This window comes from Alosa alosa, chromosome 14 (genome assembly GCF_017589495.1).
Source record: "Alosa alosa isolate M-15738 ecotype Scorff River chromosome 14, AALO_Geno_1.1, whole genome shotgun sequence".
NCBI lineage: Eukaryota > Metazoa > Chordata > Actinopteri > Clupeiformes > Clupeidae > Alosa > Alosa alosa.
In genome coordinates this window covers 10,717,133-10,735,856 of record NC_063202.1, presented here as the reverse complement: position 1 = coordinate 10,735,856, position 18,724 = coordinate 10,717,133, and the positions used below count along the sequence as shown (strand labels likewise).

The 18,724-nt window shown below is 43.9% G+C and overlaps 2 protein-coding genes across 2 annotated transcripts in view; one reads left to right on the top strand and one right to left on the bottom strand.

Moving 5' to 3' along the window:
- Window positions 1-18,435, bottom strand: part of otog (otogelin) — a 51,740-nt gene extending 33,305 nt beyond the window's left edge. Inside the window, exons 1-22 of the mRNA XM_048263687.1 lie at window positions 18,379-18,435; window positions 16,982-17,107; window positions 12,781-12,850; window positions 11,768-11,866; window positions 11,410-11,567; window positions 10,200-10,321; window positions 9,787-9,995; window positions 9,483-9,613; window positions 9,068-9,174; window positions 8,736-8,845; window positions 7,777-7,902; window positions 7,106-7,214; window positions 6,755-6,801; window positions 6,485-6,630; window positions 4,719-4,851; window positions 4,048-4,225; window positions 3,417-3,541; window positions 2,801-3,013; window positions 2,355-2,520; window positions 1,329-1,403; window positions 1,103-1,146; window positions 242-407 (exon numbers count right to left, since the gene is read on the bottom strand). Of these exons, the coding sequence (XP_048119644.1) occupies window positions 242-407; window positions 1,103-1,146; window positions 1,329-1,403; window positions 2,355-2,520; window positions 2,801-3,013; window positions 3,417-3,541; window positions 4,048-4,225; window positions 4,719-4,851; window positions 6,485-6,630; window positions 6,755-6,801; window positions 7,106-7,214; window positions 7,777-7,902; window positions 8,736-8,845; window positions 9,068-9,174; window positions 9,483-9,613; window positions 9,787-9,995; window positions 10,200-10,321; window positions 11,410-11,567; window positions 11,768-11,866; window positions 12,781-12,850; window positions 16,982-17,107; window positions 18,379-18,435 (2,717 nt within the window). The remainder of the gene's footprint in view (window positions 1-241; window positions 408-1,102; window positions 1,147-1,328; window positions 1,404-2,354; window positions 2,521-2,800; window positions 3,014-3,416; window positions 3,542-4,047; window positions 4,226-4,718; window positions 4,852-6,484; window positions 6,631-6,754; window positions 6,802-7,105; window positions 7,215-7,776; window positions 7,903-8,735; window positions 8,846-9,067; window positions 9,175-9,482; window positions 9,614-9,786; window positions 9,996-10,199; window positions 10,322-11,409; window positions 11,568-11,767; window positions 11,867-12,780; window positions 12,851-16,981; window positions 17,108-18,378) is intronic.
- A 187-nt stretch (window positions 18,436-18,622) lies between these two features.
- The window catches only part of LOC125306784 (ATP-binding cassette sub-family C member 8-like), a 37,696-nt gene continuing 37,594 nt past the window's right edge, over window positions 18,623-18,724 (top strand). The window contains exon 1 of the mRNA XM_048262321.1: window positions 18,623-18,712. Coding sequence (XP_048118278.1) covers window positions 18,695-18,712 — 18 coding nt within the window. The 5' untranslated portion in view covers window positions 18,623-18,694. The remainder of the gene's footprint in view (window positions 18,713-18,724) is intronic.

Below are 18,724 nucleotides of genomic sequence, written 5' to 3'. Positions count from 1 at the left end.
AGTGTGACACGAGTTAAGCTTTTATTAAGTTGGCAAAAGTTTGAACTAGCCAACTAGCTCCGTTGGTGGGAAAACGCATGGGACTCAGCGCTGTCCTATTGCGTGCAGAGGGAATCTGAAAGACAACCGATTATCCCGCCCCTCGGACTGAGCACTGCGAACAGGTGAGTGCCCAGACCCTACATTTTAATGTGGGTCTGGCTCGTCAGGCTAGGATCCAGTGATTGTCTGGGAGACTCACCCCTCTGGACAGACGCAGCCGGGGATGCAGGGCTCGTACACGGAGCAGGTGAGGTTCAGCAGGTGCGACTCGCAGGTCTCCTCACAGGCCACACCTTTGCTCAAGGCCAAGCTGCCCATCACCTCGTTGCACTCATGATACCGCTGGCCAGGGGGGCATGTCTCATCTGAGGAGCAGATTCAATTAAATTCAATTCAAGTTTATTTATATAGCACATTTCATATGGCATACACAGACTCAATGCGCTTTTAGAAAAAATATAGAAAAACATTATCAAATAGACATTAAAACACATTAATAGTCAAATTAACTGAGATTACAGCATTCTAGTTAAAATGATAAAAGAATTAAAAATGAAAGTCGCCACACCAACCTGGAAAGGCCTTACATTTTAACTAAAAGCTGAGGCAAATAAATATGTTTTCAGTCTGTTTTTAAAAGAGTTCACTGATTGAGAAGATCTTAATTCAGAAGGTAGGGAGTTCCAGAGTGTAGGGGCACCATGGGCGGAACTAGTATTTATTCTCGGGATTAAGAGGAGACCTTTGCTTGAGGACCGTAGGCATCTGGCTGGAGTACTGTATATGCAGTGATCATATCAGAGATATATGATGGAGCTAAGCCATTCAATGATTTAAAAACAATAAGAAGTATTTTAGATATTTTAGTAGATTATGGGACAACACCGCTTATTACACAGAGCAAATTATGGCACAACACCGCTTATTACACAGAGGCACATAACCCACAACATGCTGATGAAGATGAGTATATGATGGCACATAACCCACAACATGCTGATGAAGATGAGTAGGCCTATATGATGGCTAATAATGAAGGAGTGTTAAAAATTACACTTACTGATGAAGGAAATTTGAGACATTATCTTTCCATCTTGACAAACCCTAAATGAGTGAATAGATGGGAAAAGAAAAATGAACATTTATACAGAAACAATATCACAGAAATTACTTAGAAATAATATCACAATAATAAGATAGATACGGACAGAGGTCATTGGCATGAAGGACATTTAGTGTCATTTGGACTGTGTGTGAGGGACAGAAAACGAATGCGTAGATCTTACTGTACACCTGATGAGGTCATGATCTCATCCCCAGGTGCGTAATCCACCCCTAAGAAGGTGCAATGGCACTCACTCCTGTTGAACACACACACACACACACACACACACACACACACACACACACACACACACACACACACACACACACTTTCATGAATGGAGATCTAATGTTAGACTTGAAATGGCAGCACATGAATGAGCGAGTCTATTTTGTTCTATATACTATAAGCATAGATAGATGCAATTAAGATTAATTCAACTTAAGAATTCTATTCTTGTATTTATGCTCACCATGTATTAAAATAAATAAAAACAAGAACATCTAAATCAGATAAAAACAAGGGGTGGGGGGGGGGGGTAAAGAAATGAAGAAACGGTTCTAAAACGGTTCTAAAATGTGTTTAGCAAAGGTAAAAAGCCTTTGTAACATATAGGTCTTAACAACACATCAGCCTCTGTACTACAAATTCTTTCTCACTGGTTATCAGATATCTGTGTCGTCCACAGCCTCAGTGGCAATGAATGGCTGGTTTCAGCGCAAATTCCTTGTGGTAACTCTAGCACAAGGTAAGTATGGCGCAGAGCTGGTCTGGGATGCTAAGACCAGAAGACATTTAAGGAAAATTAACTAGCTTGTCTTCTGAGGTTGCCAAAGCTCAGGAGTGCAGGCAAAGAGCACATCTACAGAGCCATAATGGGGTATAAGTTGTTTGTGAATTACATTATCACATAACTTGACCTGGACTTGAACTTAAAGACTCATTTTCACTACAAATGTATTCCACCGCCCCTTGGAGAGCTCAGAAATTCTAACACGAACAGCTTCATTTATGACATTTATGACATAAGTTTCGTCTCATTTCTCAGAAAAGAAGATTTAAAAAGAGATTTTGTGTATGTTTGACATGACACCTGAATCAGAATCGGATGTATTTGGCCAAGGGAGTTAATAACGTTACACTGCTTTTGCAAATGAACCCAAATGGATCTTCTGTGTGTATCTCTGTCTTTGCCTAACAAAAGCACCTTCTCACACAGCTGCGGGTGCGCGTGTTGTAGAATGTTCCGAGAGGGCACACACAGCCCTCCTCACACTCATCTCCACAAAGATGGGGCATGGAGAGGAACTGGCATCGCCGCTGGCACGCCGACACACACATGCCATACTCCATGGTCTCTGGGCACGTGATCGCTAAAAGAGTCAAACAAAATGAGCACAATAAACCGCAAACAACCAAAAATCCACGTTATCAACAGAAAGACCACTTTCAGCTGCCAATATGGAGCTGTGCTGCTAGGCAGTGGACGCTCTTATAATCTTGAACGAAATCAAAATTACAGACGAAATATGACAAACGGATTATGTATTATGGTTCTTGCTAAATGCATCACATTTTCATTCTTTTTTAGGCATAGACATAAACATCCTTGACATCACGCTACACACTCTCCGCCGCCTCTCAGACACTCACCACAGTCGGCCACCTGAGCTCTGAAGTCGATGATGATGGAGAAGTGGCGGCAGTGGCGGGCGTAGTGCGCCAGGGCGGAGCAGAGGCAGGGCTGCCCACACTTACAGGTGTCTGCCCGGCACTGCTGGTGGAAGGGCACCGGGCTCAGGTAGGCATGGCAGGGCGCAAACAGCGCCTGGTTCAGGATGTCACACATCTGAGATGCGTAGAAGGCTAGAGGGGGAGGGGGGAGGAGGTTAAAGGAGAAATCCGGCCCATTTTTACATGGATCTTGATCGCTAGACGTTGCCGAATACTGTCGATAGGGGAAAAAAAAACAACCAAAATCGGTGCTACTGAACTGGAGTAACTGCAGTTAATGGCCATTACTCCCAGTCAGCTACAATGCTAGGTCTGGGGGCCTCATCTAAACGTGCCTGTTTTGCATCTTAACAGACTCAAAATATTAAAAGGTCTGTACTATATGACAGACAAACCGATGCATTTTCTACTCATTAGCTGTGAAGAAACCATCTAAATTCAAAGTTTTTCCTCCAACAGTATATTTAGTGAAATCTCTGGGGACTATGAAGCTAGTCAGGAAGACACTGGTGCTGACAGATAAGACCAGTCTCACCGATCTGCTGGTGGGCATCGCAGGGGTCCAGCTGTGGCAGGCTAAGACTGGGCATACACGCAGAGGGCACACGCCAGGCATTCCCAAACAGCTGTGGAGTGCTCTCTATCATTCCAGAGGGAGCCCTGCAGACAGACACGTAGTACACAAACACAGGTAGCCATTAACTGCATAGCAAATAGACGGTGAAATATATCATTTGACAATTATAGACTTTAATCTGTATGTGTTTACAAGAAAAAATATTTGGAAGAGGACAAAACTATTTTACACCAGGAAATTGCAATAAAAAAGTGTGATCAAAATACCCCACTGCACAGATCTCTAGTATTTCTAACAATTTTCAAAGTCGAAAGACTCATTAAATCAATCTGGACCATCATCTGTAACTCCACAAGAGTGGACTAGCAAATGAGAGCTTTGTAGAAGACGGCTGCTGACAGTGTTCATTGGTCTGTCTCTCTTTCTCATTCTCTCTCTCTCTCTCTCTCTCTCTCCCTCTCTCTCTCTCTCCCACTGGAGTGAAACGTAGTATCATTTCAGCCTAAAGTGGTGGTACCGGGTGCCAGGAAGAGACTGCGGTTACAGGGGGTTTGCCGTGGCGCTCGGAGGGTCAGCCAGGCAGACTTACAGGAAGTCATCCTGAATGTTCCCATTGAAGGTCCCGCACAGGCCCACCGTGTCCTCCTTCCAGAGCTCCGACACCTGCAGGTAGAGGCGGAACTCCCGCCAGTTGTACTGCAGCCGCAGGCCCTGCGAGGTCTTCACCTGCAGGAACATGGTGGACAGCTCCTGGATATGGAACATCTCTAGGGACACACAGAGCGCAGGAGAACACAGTTTTAATGTAGTTTTTATAGAGTCATGCCTTTCACATCTTTTTATCAGCTCATGCTTGAAATTAGCCACATTGTGGTGTAATACAGTTCAATAAAGTGTCTCTCTTAGATAACACAATAAAAGAATATAAATAATTGATCTACTATATACAACTACCGTAATCATGATACTATGACAGGGTCTGTATGCAAGCAAAACTTCAATATATGAACATCTATGTACAGAAAATTACATTTACAGACTGGAACGAGTGACATTTGCACACAGTGAGTGAGAGCCTGAAAAGAAGGGGGTTTTGTGTGGTGTGCATAATACAGCATTTGAGCATTCAGTCTGGAGTATTGTCCTTTCGCTCAAGTGCTGAGCAGCTGTCATTCAATCCACATCAGGCCTCCCTGGACTCCCCGTCGGCCTGGACCCTGAGCATACAATGTTTAGGCTTCCCACTGAACGTGCAGTTACCGTCTGAATAGGGCAGGGAGATTCGGTACTGGCTAGACACGAAGACCTCGCCAATGTGGCTCATTGTAATCTCCGTCCTTGGATCCTCGTCAACGACCAGGTTAACTGATTGGATGCATGCCCCATCAAGATTCTGCAATTGAGAAAAGATAGTTTCGATAAAGAAGCCAGAAAGAAAAGCATTTGTATGATCACAGGCTTTTCATAAAGGCAGACAATGCGGATAGACCGGATGAATGAACACACTGTGGCTGCTCTCAGCATCCTAGATTTCATAGTGCAGCAAACAAACACATCTTTTGGTGTGCCTTTTTCATTTAAAGATAATAACATTGTTGTACCTTTTCTTTTATGTGTGTGTGTGTGTGTGTGTGTGTGTGTGTGTGTTTGCGTTTCTGTCCGTGCGTGCGTGCGTGCGGTTGTGTGTGTGTGTGTGTGGTGTGTGTGTGTGTGTGTGTGTGTGTGTGTGTGTGTGTGTGTGTGTGTGTGTGTGTGTGTGTGTGTGTGTGGTGTGTGTGTGTGTGTGTGTGTGTGTGTGTGTGTGTGTGTGTGTGTGTGTGTGTGTGTGTGTGTGTGTGTGTTGCGTTTCTGTCCCGTCGCGGCGGCGGCGGTTGTGTGTGTGTGTGTGTGTGTGTGTGTGTGTGTGTGTGTGTGTGTGTTTGCGTTTCTGTCCGTGCGTGCGTGCGTGCGGTTGTGTGTGTGTGTGTGTGTGTGTGTGTGTGTGTGTGTGTGTGTGTGTGTGTGTGTTTGCGTTTCTGTCCGTGCGTGCGTGCGTGCGGTTGTGTGTGTGTGGTGTGTGTGTGTGTGTGTGTGTGTGTGTGTGTGTGTGTGTGTGTGTGTGTGTGTGTGTGTGTGTGTGTGCGCATGTATGTGATTTTCTCTGTGTCTGTGTCTGTCTGCATGTGCATTCACGTGTGAACATGCAGAAGTGCATGCCAGGGAGTACACGTCTGTGTGTGTGTGTGTGTGTGTGTGTGAGTGTGTCTGTGTGCATTTCGGCACGCCTGTGTCTGCTCTTAAAGCAGTGAGGGGGCAAAACCCTTTGCCTGACAGAAAGTGATCCGGCCGAATGAATCGTCTCATTCATGGGAGTCAGGAGGCCAGGGCGCGCAGGTGCCCCCTGTCTCTCCCCGTCGGGCCCCGGGCCCCTTTCAGCAGGCGCTTTGCAGAGCCCCCGCCTTTGTCCCCCAGCACCCTCTTCATCTCTTCCAACTACAAAGACGCTCACTCCTCCCGTCACTCAGGATTCAGATAAGGTAATCCAGGGGAATTGCCCGCGGCAATACAGCCCGCCTGACATCTTACACCGGGCCCACTTGCCGGACGATGAGTTGTGGCATCAGTGGCTCCCAGGCGATGGGAAACGGTGGGCAGCCTTTGAGGATGAAGAGGGTCTCAGGACTTTTGTCGCGTCTCATGTTTTTTTTTTTTATCTGTCACGGGCGCTGGAGAGTTTGATCACGACACAAACCCCAACTCATCGGCCCTTTTATCTAGCCGCCTCACCCCACAGCTCTGAGGGAGAAATCCAGCCAGACCCAATGTCCAATCAGCGCCCACGCTCCAGAGTTGTGGAGAAACATCATTTGTGTTAAATGTACACGTTTCTTTATGTAAATACACTGTAGAACTTTCTAGAAAAGGCCAAAATTATTTTACCAACCACCATTTTGCACCAAAACATTGATTTTCCTTTTCCCTTCTACATGCTTTGACACAGGGCTGAGAAGTGTCTCAACCAGAAATCCACACCGTTCCATACTCACTGGTCCACAAGGCGCATTCTGTATGGTGATGGTGAATTTTCCAGAATTGCGACTCTTGGCCAGAACGTACTGGCAGGTGGCTGGAAAGGTGTAAACACGTCCGTCAAAGGACTGGAAGAACATGTCACCAGTGACGGAGCATTCACCTGTGCAGCAACAGACAAAACACCCATCGGCGTTACATTAACCACTCAACAAGAACCATTTCTAACTTCCTTAAGTTTTCTTGGATTTTTCCTAAACAACGAGCATGTTGCGGGACATTCAGACCTGGACAGGTGTAGTCGGTGCAGTTCCACACTCCCCCCAGGCAGGTGCTGAAAGGCAATGAAACATGAGCGATCACAGGTGGGCTTACACACATAAGTGCCTATGTCGGACTTCACGATAGGGCGACCAGCGCGCCTCGCTCTGCTCCTGCTGGACTGTCCACAAAAGTCAATTATGATCTCACAGTCAGTCGCATTATGGCACGGAAGGAATGTCCGTCATGATATTAACGCTCTGGAGATGTGCTGGGGGCTGTTGAATGTACGTTGACTGACAACACACTTCAATCAGCTGCAGTGGTCTGAGAGTGAGAGTCCTCTGCATGTTTTTTTTTGGTGGGGGGGTACTGACCAGTTGTTGCACTCCTCCTGGACCACTTGACCAGGGGGGTAGAGCATGCCATGGAACTCACAGGGGCAGTCCGAGGCCTTGACACAGCTCCCATCCTCAAAGATCAGATCTGCAATGGAAGAGACACATGGGAGAGTCAGTGACCACCGCAGGACAAAGGGCCTCGTTCAGTGAAACCGGTGAGTCAGCTGAGCAGCAGCCCAAAGAGGCCTTGGAGAGGCTGGTGTTTTCTTAATATGGGTTTAGACCATATGCAGGGCAACTGGGCAACAAAAGGCTGTGACAAGCTGTGGCAAGTAGCAATAGCTATGACAATAAACACAGCTTGTCTCTGAAACCGGCCCTTCACTATTTTTGATATTAGCTCTTTTGTGTTTTTGGCTCTGTAGAAGTTGCGCCTTGTCTCCATGATGGAGGAATCTACTTTTGATTCAGCAACCAATCAACATTAAATCCTTGGTGCATTCATAGACTGAGAAAGGTTCTCTCTCTGTGAAGTAATTAGACCATTCCGTTTCCCTCTGTGGTGCTGTTCTCAGCTCTTTCTGAATTCTCTGGGGTAAGAGCAGAGTTTTAGCCGGGGGCTCCACTAAAACGAACACATTCCACTACACCCTCATACCATCGGGACAGTAGCATCCGTCCAAACCCATTCCACTACACCCTCATACCATCGGGGCAGTAGCATCCGTCCAGACACTGGAGCTTGCTGTCGATGCACATCCTCTCCACTTTACAGGACACTGGGCAGCAGGTGATGCATTCATTGTACACAAGTTCCACTGGGCAGGAGACAGCTAGGACAACAACAGAGATCATTCCACACATTTATGCATACAGTACACTTATCACACACTCTTTGACACTCTTCATACAGTATAACCAGCTTTAACCAGAATAGAAATTGGATTGGGATGCCCCAGAGCACAACTCAGCAGGAGTTAACACATCAAAATGTCTAGTTTGAGGGGGGCGCTGCGGTGCAAATGGCCACAGCGACCATACCATATTTGGGACCAGGTGACCACGGCGACCCAGGTTCGAGCCCGACCCGGGTCATTTCCCGATCCCAGCCCATTTCTCTCTCCCACTCACTTCCTGTCACTCCTCCTCTCACTATCCTATCATGATGAAGGCAAAAAGCCCCACATGGCAGGTGTGATAAATAGTGCAAAACAAATAGTGCAAACCATCAATGTCAACATCAACAAAAGAGGTGACCTGAGGACGCTGACTTTCCAGCCAAAGTTGTAAATGTAACGGAGGCAAACTGAGCTAGCGTGCTAGTTGCCTGTGTAAATCCTCACAGCCCTAACCTTAAGAACGCTTCTAACCGCTGAGTTGGAAGCCTGGGCTTTTAGCTCAGTGGTTAGAGCATTCGACTCCCATGTCGGTGTGTGTTGAGGTGGCAGGTTCGAGGGCCGTGAGCGATGGACAAATTACGACCTCTGTTACATAAAGAAAAAGCTATTTCTCAGATTGGTCAATAAAAAGAAAAGATTAAGATGGCCAAAAGAACACAGACAGTTAGCAGAGGAAGATGAGGGTCTATAATGGAGGGGAATGGACATTTCAAAGTGACCCCAAACTTTTGAACGGCAGTGTAAATACGATGCGTGGGGGAACATACCACAAGCTTGTATGTGAGATCTCCAGTCATGCAGCGTGTGACCTGCGTGGGCACAGGCCCTGGCATACTCTGTAAATACTTGGCATACTTCATCACCACTGGGACCAGACCTGCAACAGAATCAAGACAAACAACACCCTCAGAGCCCTGGGGATTAATTAACCCACCCCCCTACCCCCATCCTAAAAAATAAATAAATAAATAAAAAAACAGTTCTGAGTTTTGAACCCTCTCACACATACGGTACATTAGATTCAGAATGTCACACATTTAATTCAGAGCTGGTTCAGTGCATCATTAATCATCTATGAGCGGCATTGGTGGTTACTCACAGACAAAGGTCGTTTGAGCAGCTGGCCATAAAAGAATAAGGGCTGACAAACTCATGGCATGATTTAAAGGGGCTCTTCAGCAGTGTTGCACAAACTTCTTCAACTTTCTGAAAAGGAAAAACAGAGAGGAACGATTTTTTTCCTCTTCAAAACTATTCATGGGTTTCATCAGGTCCCTTTCCACAGGTGTATTAATCAAGCACCATGCAGTCTGCATTGATAATCAAGATGCTTGATTTTATACACAGATACACCTGTGGAAAGAGACCTGATGAAACCCATGAATAGAAAGAATCTATCCACTAACGTCCAACAATGGCACATCTTTGTAATTACCAATGCTAGTTAATTTCAATAAGTGGGCATGAAAAGCCACTCCACGCACGCAAACTGAACAGACAGTGGGGCACAGTACCAGACGAGTGTGGGCATCCTGGTCAGCACAGGGGGACGGGTACAAGGAGGGCACCATGGGGCAGCTGGCTTGGTGGGGCTCCTCCTCTGTCCAGCTGTTCCCAAACATGGCCACATCTTCAGTGACAACACCTGTGGCAAAATAGTTAGGAAACCTTACATTTGATATCATTAGAAAACAATCAATTTCATGTCTCTATTGAGTTGAGAGAAAGTCAAAAACACGCCTTTAATGAAGTCTAACGAAGACTTTTCAGTAAAGAAACCTACAAATTACAATACACGGTACAATCAATCCTACATACCATAGCTGGTCTTCAGATCATCCTGAACATCTGCGTTGAAATTCCCACACAGCCCACAGGTCCTGCCCACATACTCTGGGCTCATCTTGATGTAGACGGAGCCATTGTAGCCCTCCCAGGCCAGAGTGAAGCCGTGCTGCTGAGTGACCAGGATGTACTGAGATATCCTCTCCAGTTGAATGTCATGGATGTTATACGGGAGCTGAACACTGTGCAAGAGCACCAAATGGTTCACAGAATCACACACTTTTTCAACCTTACATCATTATTCCCATTTCACACAAAACATGCAACTGTGTCTATGAACAGACATATGAAGAAACGTCAGTATGCATTATTCTCACAGCTAAATGCCTCTTTACCATAACAACAGACTTGAGTTGCATGAACAGTAGAGAGGGAATATTCAGTACCTTTGGCCTTTAAAGGTAACTGTGAAGTTTTGCAACCTGATCTCCCCTTCCCATGGCAGAAAGAGGCTGACAGACCGGGCACAAGTGTAGGGAGAGGGCCCACAGTCTGGGTCATTGTGAATCTGTACAGCAAAATAACATGAACCAGCAGGACGTGAGGACAGGTGAACTTACAGAGACAAATACTCCCAAGTATCACAGTACACATGTGTAGTCTAACATAAAAACAATACACTTTCGCCTTTTACAATAGACCAGTTCTTCACTGTTTACAGGAGCTTTCACAAAGAATTCATTCATGAGTAATTCATTGTAGGTCTGGATATGTTATTTAGCTCACAAAAGTTTGCTTGTGTGAGAAAATGATCTATGTTGGTTTTTATTAAAGAATGCTTTGGCAATGGTTTAGTAAAAAATGTTCTCACTGACAGAGCAGTGCCCAGTCTAAGAGCTGGCACTGCCAGGTTAGTACACTGCCCCGAGCCATCCCTTTGATTCATTGACAAATAATATTAGCACTTAGGCTAATAACAGCAATAAACTGCTCACTTAAGCAGTTCCTCCTCTTGTTTCCCAAGGAGCAAGTTTCTGGGAAAAAAGTCAAATCTGTCTTGGATGACAGCTGATGTGGACCGTACAGGTAATTGCTGTATTAAACTGTAATTGACATAAATGACTTTAATGATGAGATCACTTTCCGTAATCTGCTCTGAAAAAAAAAACGCCTGAGGATAGAGACCGCACACCAAAAAGACCCAATCTGATGATACAATACCGCGAAAAATGAAAATGGAAAACCGAAAAAAAATATTTTGCATCATCAAAAATGATGATTAATTACTGTAGTGCTGAAATGCAAAAGCACTACATTAGTGCAAAAATCCATGTACTTTGTGATCATAAGCTTCCTTCAAGGTCTTAAATACGCTGGCTGTTATATAGGTATACCTGGATGAGAACTGTTATATAGGTATACCTGGATGAGAACTATTCTATAGGTATACCTGGATGAAAACTATTCTATTGGTACAGTATACCTGGATGAGAACTGTTCTATAGGTATACCTGGATGACAACTATTCTATAGGTATACCTGGATGAAAACTATTCTATTGGTACAGTATACCTGGATGAAAACTATTCTATAGGTATACCTGGATGACAACTATTCTATAGGTATACCTGGATGACAACTATTCTATAGGTATACCTGGATGAGAACACTGGACTGCGTGGCGTCTTCACAGTCCCTCAGCAGAGTATACGTGCATTTGCCAGGGTAGTAAAAGTACAGCCCATCAAAGGTCTCAAAGTTGTACTGCCCCCACGATCGGCATGTCATCTCTCTCTCAAAACCTGTGTTTGGAACTGAAAAGAAAGCTGGCATTAACGCAGAGACAGATTACACATTGCCATGTTTTTTTTTTTAGCAATTCATGTTAAATTAATGACATTACTGCTAAAAACATGACAATATGTAATCTGGACAACATACCTATTGATTAAATAATCTGTCAAATTATTTTATCATAAAAGAAACCTAGCAGTGTTACAGCAGCCATTTGTACCTTTCTGACACCGCCGCCCAGTGCCTTGATATAAGCTGCAGTTGCAGGAGTCTGAATGAATACAATGGCCTCCATTTAGACATGGGAAAGTGCAGGGACCTGCGAGAAGACATATGGTTGCAATGATAAATGACAGAAAGACGAAAACATTAAACTCGCTATTCTTAGCACATTCATACTGCATTGCACCTGCAATCTACATTGCAAATCTATTGTTCCAGACACTGCATCATGCCCCATGAATGTTAGGGGATATTCTTGATCTAGCACCTGCTTGTGGAAAGAGGGAAGTGGTGGGTGGCAAACTAACTATGCTGACATTTGAACACTGGTGTTACTGAGCAGCAACAAATGGCATCTACTATGAGGGAAAGCCCCACTTCCACTACCCTTAATAACCACCTCCTTACAAAAATGTGTTTCATCAATGATGTAGTATAATTAAAGCTTAGAATTGAGCCGACTCTTAACATATGTTCAGCAGAGAGTCCACTCTCTCCCCTCACCCCAGCTCTCTGGCCTGGCCTGTTCCACACGGCTGGCCTTGAGGCAGTGATACGCCTGACCGCCGGCAGGGCAGCGGGCCCCAGCTGCAGGTGGCTAATCATGGCCCCTTATCTTGGGGGGTTTACAACATATGGCAAGTAAAGGGTGGGATAGTGTCTCAGATCAGCACACTACCAAGGCAGGCCTAGATGACCACATCACCCTACAGAATCCCTCCATCGCACACAGCTTAAGGGATCAAGAGCCGCACCTCGCCCGACACACCGAACTCACACACAGGGGTCAATTGTTCCGCCATCGGACAACGCACAGTCAAGTATGGCAGGATAGATCCCATACATACTAGGGGTGGTTGAACTCGGCTATAAATCTTTTGATACAGACTCACAGATCGGGCATTGAAATGACAAGATGTGGTGAACTAGTCTACTTTCAGATCTACTGTCACATGGGGCACTAATGCTTTAGTGCTGCACCTTTCTCAAAACAAGAGTTGCTAAGCATACCTGTGGCTCTCCGTATTGATGGCTTCAGTGCTTCCTGTGCAGTTGTAGATATATTAGATGTAAGTGCTTTCTGAAAGAAGGAAAGAGAAGAAAAATATTACATTGTTGATGTGAACAGGTGATTCTCAGAGTGCATATAATAATACATATAATAATACAATTCTAATTTAGCTGTCTCATTATAATTATGATATATTCTAATATATTATAGCAATATAGTACATTATAGTAATACAACAGAATAGAAGATTTGTATGGATTTGACATCAAGTGTCTGATTATGCAAAAATTATTATTGCCAGAAAAGCCAAAGCAAAGCCCCAGTCTCAGTTTAACACAACTCAAAGCATTTCCTGTTTGATAAAGATGGAAAAACCAGTCTCACTATGTTTCTGTCTCACTCTCCAAGTTTGCCTCTGACTGAGAGTTTTTAATCTGCGCTCTCATGTGACAGATTAATACAAATTTGATTAAAGCGAGAAACTGAAGCACATTTCGATAATGGTCCAAAGATTAATTTCAAATAAAAATGTTGCACAGAAAATTGTATCCAAAACTGATATGACAAGATTAGAGATCAAACCAGCAGATTGGGGTAATTCTGTGGCACATTAAAAAAGCCCATTCACTTCACACATAATCCCCCTGCTTTTACCACATCCAAGTTACTCGCCAGATCAGCCAGACGGCATATTTCGTTGCCTTTGCTGCTGATAACAGGTAAAATTCATTAATCTATCATGCTCTGCTGAAATTAAGATCCCTTCACCACACTTGTGCAAAGAGAACAGTCTGTACTCAGTGCCTTCAACCATCCAGTGGAAATCCAGCAAAGCTCATGCACCCTACTGTACGGGACCGGTCACCTGAGCCCAGGCTGGGCCTGAGCCGAGCCGCCCGCTTTCATCCCAAAGAACTGGAGCAACGCTAAAAGATGGGAGGTGGCGTTTCAATTATTAACTGTGCCTCACTATTGGAAGTTAATGGCATGAGAATGAGAGCCGGACCCACGGCTTAATTGTTCAGGGATGACTGATGAAAATGCTTCCTTGTTTACTATTGTGTCTTTTCAGGGTCTGTACGGTATTAATAAAAGGAAAGCCCCAATGTGTCCAGACGGAAGAGGGAACTAACATTATAGAAAGCACACAGTAGGAAAGGCATACCACTACAGATGACCTGATGGCATACTTGATAAGGCAGACAGTTGTGTTACTTTTGCTGTCCATAGAGGGGAAATGTGGTCCAGTGTTTTGCCAGTTTTTATGAATGGCAAGGGCAAAACAAAAATAAATAAAAAACAACAGTAAGACATATTTTTTAAAAATATATAAGAGAATAAAAGAATCATAGAAGAAAAATAAATTGTGTTGGCTCTAGCCTCAACACTGTAAGTAATAATACAATATGTTTCGGTGTCCTCTGTAGTTTGTAGGAAATATATCCCAATTGCTATTAGGTTGCTTGGACCTAATTTCCGATTGTATGAATTTAACCTGTGACATTTTAAATACCCTGTTGCATGTATTTGTAGGTTTTCCCAAAGCAGTGCTTCAAATCAGTTACAAGGCTCTCCTACCTGCTCTCCTTGGGAACCCGTATCCCATTTCTGCAGTATTATACTGCTGCTTTCGCTGTTGTAAGAAAGAGAGAACAAGGCGCGGTTTGTTTCTCACAGGTAATCGGCATTTGTGTTAGTCTAGAGAGCAGTACTGCGCAGCAGATAAAGGCTTTTTCCCAAACATCAACAAAGTTACAGAAGAAAGGCTGTCACAGTCCGAAAAGCGAATATTTACTGATATAGCCTAATTCAATGACAAACGTTAGTTTAAACACTAACTTTTTTCTATTTTGTAATGAATTAAACACAGTGGAATAAAACAGACAATTATATATTACAGTGATGCGGATAAAAACTTACTTTTCATAATCATGTTGTCTAGTAAAATTCACTCTGTCCGCGACACAGGAAATTTGTACTAAAATAAAAATAAGAGGTTCATTGCCGGTTATTAAAAAAGTCACTGTCTAATACGAGAGTGTCACTGCGTACAAGACAAACACATGAATGATGTCAAACGTTAAATTAAACATTTACGCAAACAAAATCGAAATCGCGTCATATACAAAGATTTGTATCACATCATATTGATTCCACAAGGCAACTATCTCATATATATTTCTGAACTACATAAAATATTCTAATACTTACCTTGATATGTAGAAAATAAACACAATAATGAAAACCACAGAATTATTTTCTTGCCGAACCTTAACGTAGGATCCATTCGTGACTCATAGGAACCACGATAAGTGGAATCAATTTCTCCCCTGACGTTTAGGTTAGTGTTTATCGATCTGTACTACCGACACATTTTTCACATCAGCTAACTCTTCTCTCCACGCAGGATCCCTCTCCGTCACTTCAGTGCTGCTTACAGCATCCATCCCCTTTGGTTAAAGTCTGAACTGGTCCTCCGGATTAGCATAATATATGCAGAATGGTATCCCCGCGAATGCAAATGAGGCGCTGTACGCTCTGCCATTGAGTGGTGCGCTGTGCTTCTACATTTGAGTTCGATAAATGTAATTAAATTGCTTATAAAAACTTTTTTTTTTTTACTTTTTGCTTTTCCCCCCTTTGACTGAGTGTGTAAATGTAACACCTGTAAACATCTAAACCATAACTGTCAACACTCCCGTTTTTCCCGGGTTCTCCCGGTATTTCAAGGTCATCTCCCAGCACCCTCCCGTTTTGTTATTTCTCCCGGAAAACTCCTGCATGGCCATCAAACTTCATTTTAAAATCATTGATCCATTGATTTTTTCTATTAGTCTGACATCTCCCAGGTTGCCAGATTGTTTATGAAATACACCCTACACATACACGATCACTTAGTTTCAATTTCAACCGTTTTGTCATAGGCTAAAACCAGGCAACCCAAAACCCAAATAAGGAAGCAGGTGCCGACTCCGCCTGAGTCTCGTCGTGCAAGCGGGCTAGTTGAATGGCCTAGGCCTACTCCAGAACTAGCTGTTGTGAAATTGTTGGGAATTTAATTGATTAACACATTACATAAACTGTTGAGTGTTGTTGATACACTGAACTTGTGCCCTCGGAACCAAATCTGACAGCTGCAGCTTTGGAGTTTTGGAAGCAGGCAGGCAGCTGGTGGATACATAACTGGCATGCTTTGTAAGGTAATGGTAAGGTAAAAGCAACGACCGAAATGCAGTGTTGAAACACGTGTATGAAACGTATTAAATATGCAAACACAGATCCGGTATAAACACTGACCCCCAAAAAAAAAAAATCTCCCGTTTTTAGAAAGCTAAATGTTGACAGGTATGATCTTCACTAGGCTACAAATAATTCTGGCGCCCTCCACCGGAACTTAACCCGCTCTTAAAGGAAACCAATTGGCTCGTAGGCTATTGGTTGCCAAGCTAAATGAATGTTAAAAGACAGTTGTATTCTGCCCACTTTTAATAGTCACACTGTGGGGTCTGAGAGATGTTCTCAGAGAACACCAATACCAATACGTTGTGAAGCACTAAGCATTATGAAATTATTGTAGCATTATGAAGACAAAGTACTGCCAACTATCAAATTGAAAATAGTGTTTTTTCTATGCAGAACAATTTGCTGTACATTGAACATTTTGTATGTGTTATTCTTCACTCCAAGGCGTTTTCAGTTTTCCATTCAGAGCTTCCCTAAGGTTCAATTAGTCTTGTTAATGTTTTACTGAGGCTCTAGAACAAACCTTGTGTAGAGGTGCAAATACCCTGATAAAAAGGCATTGTCAAGGCATTAAAGGACAAAACATGACCGTGTGAACTCATAAGAGGTGGGAACTTTTTACAGGTTCCACTTTGGAGACAAGCAGATTCAACCTCTTGTTTTAATGACTGTAACACGGGCCACTTTGCAGAGGTAACTGAAAAAGTGATCAGAAAATGTCCACAATCTCTGAAAGTCCACCATTTCTCCAGACCATAGGCTACTAGCTGCATGACTGTGTTGAGATTGTGAAGCCACCCCCCCTGCGATACCGGCTGACATCCGAAGCACCTCTGGCACAATTAGAATCTGAATGAAGATGTTTGACATGGCTCATATTTCACAGAGGAAGTGACCTGATGTCCGTGTGACACATAAAGCAGGGCTTGCACAGAGAGGGCTTTGATTAAAAAAAACCTCCGCCGAGACGCAGGGGTGCTCCTGTGTCCCACATCGCCTTTTGTGGACCAGCGCATTGTGCGTCCGCTTTTTTTTCATAATAGTGTAACACGACCTGGATTCAGGGTAAGCAGCGACAGGACCCTGCGGAGAGCAAGGGAAGCCACAGCGTCGCATAGAGAGGTTTTGTGAGGACCCCAGTGAGAGTGTGGGGATGAGAGTGGAGGCAGGACCCCCACCGTCCCTCACCCCCACACTCAACCACAGCCTCCATCCCCACTGCAACCACCACTCTCCCCATGAAACACCCAGCCCCCTGCCTCATAAAAGCTGCTCAATGTCTGAGGGGCGCAAGGGTGAGGCGCACTCAAAACCGACGTTTCACAGTCTGCCGCGGGCCGATGCTGGCGCCTGTGTCTGGGTCGCCTTTGTGTGCCCGGGGCCGTGGTGATGGCTGATGTTGGGCGCTTAAACTGTGGGAGGGAGCCATGACAGATGGCACAAGTGATACGTGGACTGTTTAGACACACATGGGTGGTTACTCATTCTTTCCCAGAAAAAGCTGTGTGTAAGGTATCCTTTACATCTGCAACAATGGACCAGGTCCAGAAAGTGACCATGGATATCAACTAGAACACTTGATGTCACTATACAGTCAAGAGATGATAGTGTATGTGAGAGATGTCATAGCACATTTTTTTCATCCATGTTATGCTTTAATTAGTCATAACTGAAAATATTTATTGTATATTCAGTCTGATTTCCTCATATTATCAAACTTGAGAGCTTTTCATAATTTCCATTACGAGTGGATCATAGCTAGATATGGTCATATCAGTAGCTAATTCTCTGTTTAATAATTATTTATACACTAAAGGTTTGATTGGGGTCAATAGGGTCATCACATTGTGATCTTAAGTTAGCTATCAATTTCCACCAAGAGATGGCAGTATAGCATGTTCTCCAATGTGCGGCATTTTTTTGCCTTCATCTCAGCCTCTCACAGTGTTTTATAATTAGGCTAGGCTTTTGTAAAAACGTAAAGTAATGTGACAAATGTATATTGATGGCATGTATTCATAGGTACGACGCTTAATAGCGCAGGTCTATGCCACATTCAGAGATAATAGTCTTCTGATATTTGGAGAATATACTGTCTAGTGGTTATTTGTATTTTACGTGGGAATGCATACGCTAAACTATTGTATTCCTAATGAATATTTAACTGAGCAGCACACTAACTGAAACCGGATTTCATTAGTTTGTCTTTTGAACTTGTTTGATAAAGACTTCGGGGATTTGCCACTCTTGGCAAGAATACCACGTGTTCAATCATAGGTCGGTTCAATAATGTGCCCGTCAGAGAGGAAACCCTCAAAGCAAAGCAGATCAGGATTTGAAATCCAGGCACAGACCTTGCGCTCCTCTTCAGCATCGTAGCCTACAGCCAGTCGCTCCACGGCGGGCTCCATCCCCGCTGCTCTTGTCTGTCCACGCCAGCACTCTGGACCATATCACCGAAGAATCGACAGCTTGGTAGGATTCCTTTACTGATGCACTCATATGGCATCGATTTGTCGTCAATCGGATAGCCAGACTTGCCAATTACGCGAAGACGGAATGCCGTAAATTTCACTACAGTTTTTACATTTATTTAAAATTAATTTCGAGAGCTGACTCCTCAATGCTCGAGAGAGTTTATGCTGGATGCTTCTAACATAGGTCAAGAAGATGTTCCGATATCAACCGGTAAGTAGCTAA